Below are 11,085 nucleotides of genomic sequence, written 5' to 3'. Positions count from 1 at the left end.
TGGAATAACCCATTAAATGGGTACAGACCTTGTACGTCAACCAGGGTATGTTTCACCCATTATTTTTCGCAGAACGGTTACAACAAAACGCGTAAAAAATACCCATTCATGAAATTCGCGCCAGAATGAAAAATACTGTCAATAGAATTATTTCTGAATTAAAAAAAAACAAAATAACATTCATTTCACATTATCGTTTCCTTATAAAAGTATGGGAATCTAGATAGAAATCCTATTCTAAAACTACTTAACAAAATAAAGCCGCCAACTGGATATATTTTTGATGGCTGGATCTTTTGGCTGCTCTAAAAATGCCGAACTGGCGCATATTTTCAACATCCTCAGTAGTCTAAACAGACGTTGTTTTCAGAGCATTGCCGAAATGTTCCGTTTCCGCCACGGACTCCGATGCAGGGCGATAATTAAGGATTAAGGATTTTTCACCCATTATCAAGATCAATATACCCATTGACATTACCTCATCGAGTAGTTGTGAAATGGATAAAAAGTACTCATTGTTAGAAACAAAAAAATACCCATTTTTTGACAGTTCGAATAACTTCCGAAAATGGGCAATTTGAATACATAAAATGGGTAAAGTTTTTTTACCGTGTATCATAAAAGTGTCGCGATAAAAAGCAAGTAAAGAGACAACAAATATAAAAGAAAATTTACTCACATCCCAGGAAAATGACACGTCACTTCACGATATCGTTTCATCAATAGCTCTAATTCGGCAAAACCTGTTCCTGAACGATTTTCCGTTAAAATATTTTAATTTTTGGGAAATGGTTATTCCTGGAGAATGAATAGCTGGATATTTCTTCATTATGGGTATCGCTTTCCTGAGATTGAGGATAACCTGGGAAATGGTTTTCAATAAATTGAAACTTTTGAGGGAATGGTTTTCTGGAGTATGATCATATCTGGAAAAAAGTTCGGTATTTTAGTTTCTGCTGGCGAACGATTTTCGGGGGAAAGTCGCAGAAACTAGAAACACAGTTTACCAACTTAAGTTGACCAATTTTAAATGATATTTATTAAAAACCAAATTAAGCTTCTCTGTTCGGTCGGTCTGCATTATTTTGACGACGTCCGACAATTTAGAGTTTTACTTGAAGCAGCATGGCAGCATCAATCTATTAAAAATCATATTTAACGCTTCAGACACCAGCCCAATTAACGAGTTAATTTCACCGCCTAAAAAATGATGTTTCAAAATCGACCTATAAGTGTCCTCCATTGTTCCAACGTTAGATGGCGTTCAATAAATCGATCAACATGCATTAGATGACTTCAATTAATTATTAAACTTGTTAGCTGCGCGTTTGCTTAGTTAGCGAATGATTGCTGTACTCCTTTGCGATAAACAGAGGCATAGGAGTACATAAAAAATTATCAACGTTAACGTAATCCATTCTATAAACAGCTTTGCTCGGTGTAGATTGTCATCGACATTTTGTACAACGACGACGCCAACGATATCAAATTCCTGAGCTGGAATCCATTTGTATTCAAATTCGGTAGATCATTCGCTGCAAGTTCCGTTGAAAATGGTTTAGCATTATAAATAGTTTTGTCCTGAAAAAGAAGAATTTAAAGTTAGTTGGCATCTACTTTTACATGGATTTTATATAAGTGATTTCGGAAATTTCGTTTTTTCTACATTTTTCCGTCAAACAACATGGTATTCTAGAACGAATCAGTTATAAACCTAAAATGGCAAACTTTTTTTAGAAAATTATTTAAAATTACTAATTGAGCGACTGAAAATAAAAGTCGCAAGGAATATGCTTCGTAAAACCCATTCCAAATTCATTTGAATATAAAAATCGGAAATAAACTTCAAGCGTAAAAATCGGACGGAGATTCTTCAGCATAAGAATCGCTTAAAAATGCTCACCCGCAAAACTCGGTGAGAATGGGCCTCCAGTATAAAAACCGGTTAAAAATAAATAAATGATTCGCAGGAGCATCCGTATATCGTGATGTTCAAGATTAAAAGTTGGCTAAAAAAAACTTCGTTGTAAGAATCGGACATATTTTCTTCCGGTTTTTATATAAAGGTTTTTTATCCGACTCTTGCAGAGGAAAGTCCCAGTCCGATTTTCATGCTTCAAGTTTATATCCGGTTTTTATATACTAATATATTTGAAACGGGTTTTACGAAGCATGTTCTGTCCTTGCGACTTTTATTTTCGGTCGCTCAATTGAGAGCGAAATGTCAAACGGAAAACGCGCTGATAATCAAGTATTCTTTGCTTTTCTTTGTTGTAAATACGCCGATTTTTTGACAGATTGTTTATTTGATTTGCAGAAAAAACGTTTTTGATTATAATAATTATAATTATTAGTAGTTTCGATCATTAATATATTTAACCTTTTTAATGATCCTATCTTAAATACGTTTATTTAGGCTCAAATGCTGTAGCTTAACGAGGTTGATAATTCATTTTTTTTTATTACATGTCACATGTTAGTGGGGGAAGGGAAAGCCGTATTTAGGGGCGGCTTGCTCCCCTCTTACGTAAGTAAAGGAAAAAGGGTAGGAAGTGAGATACATATTGTGTAATTGACATCGTCGTTTGCTGATTGATCATTGTGGCGGATATGTACACTTTGTTGTAGTATTGTAGTTTCCAGCCTGTAATCGCAGGAGCGAGGGGAGGGTCGATATTTCGGATAATTATTGGCACTCTATATCATCTGCATGTGAGGTATATCATGATGTTCTTGATAGACGGTTATCAAGAAGGGTATGCACCGAAGACTCGTGAAGCAATGCCATATTGTAGATACAGGCAGTGATGTCCCTATCCTCTGTGCAGTAAAGAGAAATTGAAATTACTCCCCACACTCTGGCAAGCAAAACGAGAGCGCTTCTCTTTCGTTCATATACACCACCGTGTTTGATATGTGTAAGCGCACGTTGATTGCAGAGGTAAATTTTCATACACCCAACACTGGAACGAGCTAGAGTGTGGAGAAGAGCTCTTGAAATTCTCTGTGGCGCGCTCAGATAAATTCGCCACAGCGCGCGCCCCAGAGTCGCTGTGGTGTATTCACTGGCGTGGTTTCACTGGCGTGTATTCACTGGCGTGTGATCTTTGGTTTGTTTTCGTCTTACAAGCGGCATTGCGAGTGAGATTGATTTAATTTGCACAGGTTGTTGCGTTGTGTTGTGTGGATGGCGGTGGCTTATTTCAAGCTTATATGATTTTCTACTGAAGATTTCATAGTTGCTTGGTAAAGCTTGCGAGTTTATAGAGTGTTGTTACACTATCGTGGGAAACCTGAAGTATTCGAGCCTAGGGGCAAACAAGGAAAACGTTTTACGTATCAATGTATCGGCTGGTATAAACAAAGTTTTATAATGATCTGTAGTATCAGATTAATCGTGTAACAGATGTAAGACGGGATTATTACATTCACATTAGGAACGGCCTATTATTTGTTCGACTGAATAACTCAATGGTAAGTTAACTTATTTTGATTGCGAATTTGGCGACGCCAAAAAGTAAAGTGATCCATTACAAGTAATGTGCTGGTATTACACACGTTTTCGATTATTATCATACGCAGGCATTGTAATTCTCTCTCACTCACGCGAGAAGAGGCTTATCCGATGTCCAACTTTTTCGAGATAAAGTCCACATAAAACAAGATAACGTTCACGAGAATTCACATTGTTACTTGTTTTTTTTTGTAGCGCGTTTTTAAAAATAATGACGTGCCAATTTAGAAGCGCTTCTATTTGACCGGTACAGTGCTTTCAAGGGGTTACAGCACTGTAGATTTTTTAAAACATTTAATTTTTATTTATTAGTTGAATTTTGTTTACTGGTGCTTTAGGATGCTGAAAATGATATTCCAAAAAATGAATCGCGAAAACAATAAATAAATATTCAAATTTTTTCGCAACGCCTCTTATGTATACCTCGAGTATACTGAAAACGTTAACCGTGTTTTTCTCGAAATATTTTTTTTTGATCTGGCCGGAAATGTAACTCGAACAAATGATTTTTGATCAGCCTAAAATTTTTACAGCATGTTCAAGATTACTTTCTCCAGCGATGTACGTGGGATTTAATTTTTTCATTGCATAATTTTTTAATATGCAAATTTTGTGTCGATTTTTAACACATTTTTAGCGTTTTTCGACTAAAAAATGTGCCATTTCGCGAAAAATCAAGACATAGAAAAAATCTTACGTATGCTGCTTGTTGTCGTTCTAAGAAGTTTAAAAAGCTTTGGTTTTTGACTCTGGATCAAAAATTACGGGACATAGAGCTCCGGCCGTGGACCCCTTCCAAAAAAAAACTCCCCGACGGGAAAGTGCTGCACAACCGCCATCTTGTGACGAAATTACTCGAATAAATCATTTTTTTGTAATAACGTAATGTTATATATCTCATTAACCCTCTGGAAGTCGCGCTTATGGCCCACTGAACGAGCAGCCGCTGATGCTTTAAGACGGGTTCGCTAGATTTTCAGAGAAGCGTGCACTGCCGGAAAGTTAAACAAGATCTCGATTCATCTCATTATTGCGTCAAGATAAATTCCCGAAATATGCCTATTTTTCGTGCTCTATAGTGGTGTAACCCCTCAATAATTAGTTCTGGAATCTTTTGACGGCATTTTTCTTCTGTGCCATCATTTAAATAAATTAGCTGGTTTTCTCTCGAATTTCCATGCGATGGAATAATAAGAGAGAGAATTAAAATTGAAACCTAACATGTTCGGGTACGAGTATAGCAAATAAGTTCAAAATGGCAAATCCACCGTCTTTTCAGTACATACTAAATTGTTCCAAAGAACGTTTATCTGTTTACCGTGATTTTATAATTTGTAAAACATAAAATATTAAGTTTATGTATCAGAGAATGTTTATGACCTCACCGAATAAAAATCTTCTTGTGTAAACCTTGAACCTATAGTTGATTTCGTGACGTGAGGATGTGCTTTTGTTTTCATTTCGATCCGAAAAAGGAATACGATCTACGTTTATCCCAAAAATTAACGTAAACTTCGTATTCTATACATATATTAATCAATTCACCTGTAAGTATTCATGCATACACCTCGAATCGAGTACACTACCGTGATTTTTATTCTTAGTCCAATTAGGTGATTAAAATTTTCTGATAAACAGAAATATAGGATTTGATTCCTGATGAAATAAGTTTTTATGGATATTTAGTAATATTATATCAGACAATACTAATTATCCTCAACATATTCCATTTTCTTCTCAAAATTTATCAATTTCGAATGCTCTAGTAATGCTAAAAAAGTAAATACATAATAGTTTAATAGTTCCGCACTTAAGCTGTGAGTCGCATTTTAGTCATGCTTGGGTCAGTAAAAGCCAGATATTTTACGCTTTTTTGGCTATTCTCGAGCGAGGTAGCGATACAAAAAAATAATTCGTTCTAATTCTAATATAAATTTTTTGAAAATCTACACTTGTACTGCATTACAACGATAGCATTAGTTAGACTAATAATATAGTGCAATAAAAGCAAAATGTTGAAAGTTGTTCTACGTGGCTTATGAACTGCCCTTGAATTTTAATTGCAAATATGGGAAATCGTTCAACGTATCTTTGGTATGTGTGCAAAGAACTAGAATATTTAAGTGAAAATTCTGCTAAAAAATCGATGAAAAGTTCTATGGGCGATGTCAATATATTAAACGAAACCATTTAATCCCAAAAATGATAAAAAAATGTTAAGATTGTTTATTAACCAATTTATGTATGTGAAACTTCTTGTACCATTACCACTACCATTAATATTGCCATTGCTAATTACGGCTCCTATGGGACATGCAACTATAGATACATTAGCTCAACTATATATAACTTTCATACTTGGTCATATAAACAACGGGTTGTTAAGAACCGGCCACCATACCAGAATTTGCTTTTTCCATATATATATTTTGACAACATACCATTCAAGCACCATTTTAGTTCTTTCCCATTTTAATTCTGTCGATTGATGAATTTTTTTTTATACGATGGCTTCTGAAGAAAGCTTCGTTGACACTAAAGTAGCCTGACGCTTTATCCTATTGAGCTATCGCCGTAATATTATAGAACGTAGTTTTTTATATCATGTTAATCTACAGGTTTTTGGAATCTTTGAAAATCCCTCGGAAATCCCCTGTTCGAAGATCGTGCAAGATGTTTTCATAAGGCGAACTTTTTTCTATATTTTGGTTGATATAAAAGTTCGCCAGCGATGATTTTCTTCTTCCGATATTTGCTTGAGCCGAATAATGTTCCCAAACATCGGCACTCTTGAAGTTCACTGACGATTTTTTCCGTAGCGATATTTTACATCAGTGAACTTTTTATTAGAAAATCGGCGATGAAAAGATTCTGTTGTGAACATTGATATTTTGATATTTTCCCAACACTACCTTTTTGATAAAACACCTCATTCAAGAAAGTTATAATGAGGAATAATTTATCACACAAAAATCGCTTGTTTAAACTTGAGGAAACACCTTACTTGTTACTTGAAAATTTCATAGAGATTGACAGAGATTCCGACAGATACTACCAGATACCTAATATTTTGTTTTGCTGTTGATATTACGTGCAATGAATCCGTGCATTATAATTACGGTCTAAAATACTAACTGACGCAAAAATCTAGAATACGTATAATAAACATTGTTGCTGCTGACCCATTTATAACATCCTTTTATGGAACACAAGATTCATTGTTCATTTAAAATAAGCGTGAACACTAGTGGCCTTTTTTCCTGACCCCGAAACTGAGCCAATTCATTTCGCTAATTGACGCGCAGAATCCCTATTAACTATTAATACTTATAACACGAGTTTGCATATCAGGTGCCTCTGGTCATTATAAAACTCTCTAAACGATGATACGTAAAAAGTTTTCCCAATTTGCTCCGAGGACCGAGTACTTTTAGTTTTGTAGGTAGTGTAACAATATTTTATAAACTCGTTCGATTTACCAAGCAACTAGTATGAAATCTTCAGTAGAAAATAATATAAGCTTGAAATAAACCACCACCATCCACACAACACAAGGCAACAACCTGTGCAAATCAAATCAATCTCATTCGCAATGCCGCTTGTAAGACGAAAACAAACCAAAGATCACACTCCAGTGAAACCACGCCAATGAATACACCACAGCGACACTGGGGCGCGCGCGGTGGTGACTTTATCTGAGCGCGCCACAGAGAATTTAAAGAGCAAGAGAGCACGGTTATCTCGCACCCAACTACCTCAACACCAGCGCACACTTGAAATCGGTCTATACAGCTCCGAAAGAAAGAGCGTTCTGCTTTTTTCTGTGGTGTGTGATCATTGTATCCTCTGTGTAGGCATCACACTTACGCGCCAGTGCATCACTAGAGTGAAATGCCATCACTGGATACAGGGATAGGTTGGTGAGATTCTACTGTGAATGAGAGAGGGGAAAATGTATTAAACTTGAACATCAATAGTTTTCAAAAAGATATAGATAAGAAAAATATAGGGGTGTATCCTCTGACGAGAGATACTGAAAAATTCGTTGAAGCAAATTGGTCTTTCGTAAGTGTCGCCTTCTAATGCGCCCAGCTTGGTTAAAGAGTCCGTCTTTTCATTGCCCGCAATAGAACAATGTGACGGGACCCAAACCAAGGTAATCTGGCAAGATTTTTCAGATAAAGCACTCAGATATTCCCGTATTTTCCCCAGTAAATACGGTGAGTGCTTTCCAGGCTTCGCCGCACGGATGGCCTCAATGGAGCTGAGACTATCCGAAACGATGAAGTAATGGTCTGAGGGCAGGGTGTCAATGATCCCGAGAGTATACTGAATGGCAGCTAATTCTGCGACGTAAATTGAAGCAGGATCATTGAGTTTGAATGAGGCAGCAAGATTTTCGTTGAAGATACCGAAGCCTGTGGACCCGTCGAGAATTGATCCGTCAGTGTAGAACATTTTGGCGCAGTCGATTTGATGGTATTTGTTATAGAAAATATTTGGGACCACTTGTGGGCGAATATGATCCGGAATTCCACAAATCTCTTCCTTCATGGATGTATCGAAAAATACAGTTGGATCAGAAGTATCTAAGAGATGAGCACGGTTGACGTTATATGTAGATGAATTGATGTTCTGTGCCATGTAATCGAAGTACAAGGACATGAATCGGGTCTGAGAATTAAGCTCGACAAGCCTTTCGCAATTTGTAATCACCAATGGGTTCGGAATATCGCATCGAATGAGCAATCGATATGAGAGGTCCCAGAATCGATTTTTCAGCGGAAGAACGCCCGCCAGCACTTCGAGACTTATCGTATGGGTCGAGTGCATGCAACCCAAGGCAATATGCGAGCAACGATACTGGATTCGCTCTAGTTTGATGAAGTGTATGTTCGCAGCGGAGCGAAAGCAGAAACATCCGTACTCCAACACTGATAATATCGTTGTTTGGTACAGCCTGATTAGGTCTCCTGGATGGGCACCCCACCATGTTCCAGTTATTGTACGGAAAAAGTTGATCCTTTGTTGGCACTTCTGTTTCAGATACCTAATGTGACATTCCCAGGTACCTTTAGAGTCGAACCATACCCCGAGATATTTGAATGTTGAAGCCTGAGCAATAGTTTGATCCATTAATTGAAGCTGTAGTTGCGCTGGTTCACGCTTTCTAGAAAATACGACTAGCTCAGTTTTCTCCGTGGAGAACTCGATACCCCGCTGGAGAGCCCAAGCAGACAAATTGTCCAAGGTATCTTGCAGTGGTCCTTGCAAGTCGACGGCTTTAGGACCTGTAATAGAGACCACACCGTCATCTGCAAGCTGCCTTAGCGTGCAGGAATTGACAAGACATTCGTCAATGTCATTCACGTAAAAATTGTAGAGGAGAGGGCTTAGACATGAGCCCTGGGGAAGGCCCATGTAGCTAAATCGTGATGTCGATAAATCGCCATGCGAGAAATGCATTTGTTTTTCAGACAACAGGTTTAGCAAAAAGTTATATAAAATTGGCGAAAGACCATACTGGTGCAACTTCTCATAAAGAATGTTGATCGAAACTGAATCGAAAGCCCCCTTAATATCCAAGAATACTGATGTCATCTGCTCTTTGTTAGCATATGCCATTTGAATTTCTGATGAGAGCAACGCAAGGCAATCGTTCGTCCCTTTGCCTTTGCGGAAGCCAAATTGTGTATCTGACAGTAAGCCATTTGTTTCGACCCAATTATCGAGGCGAAACAAGACCATTTTTTCGAAAAACTTCCGGATACAGGACAGCATTGCAATCGGACGATACGAATTGTGGTCGGAGACTGGTTTTCCTGGTTTTTGGATGGCGATGACCCTCACCTGTCTCCAGTCATGTGGGATAATGTTACCCTCAAGAAACCTATTAAATAAATTCAACAAGCGTCTTTTGGCAGAGTCTGGCAGATTCTTCAACAAGTTGAATTTGATTCTATCTGGCCCCGGAGCTTTATTGTTACATGATAAGAGAGCAAGTGAGAACTCCACCATCGTAAACGGTGTTTCGTTAGCGGTATTGTAAGGCGACGCGGCGCGATAGATTTTCTGTGCCGAGGCGGAATCCGGACAAACCTTCTTGGCGAAATCGAATATCCAACGGTTTGAATATTCCACGCTCTCGTTAGTACTGTTTCGGTTTCGCATACGTCGGGCCGTGCCCCATAGAGTGCTCATCCATGTTTCTCTTGTTAACCCGTCGACAAACCGGCGCCAGTAACTGCGTTTCTTAGCTTTCATTAAATTTTTCATTCGCTTTTCTAATATCGCGTACACTCGGCAACTAGCAACTAACCCGTCGTTCCGGAAGGTTTTATACGCGGCATCTTTCTCCGCGTACACGTCTGAGCACTCTTTGTCCCACCACGGGTTGGGAGAACGTTTTTGGGTGTTCACGTCGGGTACTCGTTTCGTCTGAGTTTGAATCGCGGTATCGAGAATCGAGTTGGACAAAAACTTATATTCTTCCTCCGGGAGAGGTACCTGTGTTGAATCGATAGTTTTGGATATCTCAGAAGCGTAGCTCTTCCAATCAATGTTTCGTGTGAGGTCATAGGGAACATTGATTGGTGCCGATGGTCTTGAACCAGTGGTGATTGCAATTACAATTGGTAAGTGGTCACTACCGTGGGGATCAGATATTACCTTCCACTTGCAATCTAACCGTAGTGATGTCGAGCATAAAGATATGTCCAGTGCACTTGCTTGCGCAGGTGGTCTAGGAATCCGTGTCATTTCCCCTGAGTTCAAAATTGTCATATTGAAACTGTCACAAAGGTCTTGAATTGTCGAAGATCGATTATCGTCGTATAGACAGCCCCACCCCGTACCGTGAGAGTTAAAGTCTCCAAGAAGCAGGCGGGGCGAGGGAAGGTGTTCAATCACGTTGGAGAATCTTCGATATCCCATCATGGCCCTAGGAGGAATGTAAATAGAAGCAATGCAAAGATCATTGCCTTTGATTGTTGTTTGACAAGCGACAACTTCAATGCCTGGCGTCGAAGGGAGGTTGATTCGATTGAAGGAGTAACACTTCTTGATCCCTAAAAGTACCCCTCCATATGAGTCTTCTCGATCCAAGCGGATAATGTTGAAATCGTGGAAGTTGAGGTTTATATTAGAAGTTAGTTATGTTTCACATAGGGAAAATGCATCACAATGATTGTAATTTAGCAAGTGTTTTAATGAATCAATTTTGGGGATAAGACTTATGCAGTTCCACTGTAATCAGTGATCAGATCCCTGATTCCGTCTAATAAGTTAGCCATCGAAGGATACGATGGCTGGAAGGAGGGGCCATTGTTCAGTCAACTGTTTTAAAAATGTTCTTACTGTTGGTAGAATAGCAACCAGCAAGCTTTTCAGAGGATCGGTAATGTTGAAAGCTGTGAATATCCAGTCCACAATGTCTGAAAATTTAAGGAATCCCGTTTTAGGTTGAGTTTCTGACTGTAAAATTGGAGCACTTGGGATTTTTGGTGCCTCGGGGAGTGCTGGGAACTCCTGGTTGTATCTCAATTTCCCAAAACCAGGAGGTATTATCTTCG

At 38.4% G+C, this 11,085-nt stretch overlaps 1 protein-coding gene across 1 annotated transcript in view; it reads right to left on the bottom strand.

Moving 5' to 3' along the window:
• Positions 1 to 1,011: 1,011 nt before the first annotated feature.
• The window catches only part of LOC131688832 (plexin-B), a 695,949-nt gene continuing 685,875 nt past the window's right edge, over positions 1,012 to 11,085 (bottom strand). The window contains exon 14 of the mRNA XM_058973381.1: positions 1,012 to 1,581. Coding sequence (XP_058829364.1) covers positions 1,565 to 1,581 — 17 coding nt within the window. The 3' untranslated portion in view covers positions 1,012 to 1,564. The remainder of the gene's footprint in view (positions 1,582 to 11,085) is intronic.

This window comes from Topomyia yanbarensis, chromosome 3 (genome assembly GCF_030247195.1).
Source record: "Topomyia yanbarensis strain Yona2022 chromosome 3, ASM3024719v1, whole genome shotgun sequence".
Classification (NCBI taxonomy): Eukaryota; Metazoa; Arthropoda; class Insecta; order Diptera; family Culicidae; genus Topomyia; species Topomyia yanbarensis.
This window is presented reverse-complemented; position numbering and strand designations above follow the sequence as displayed.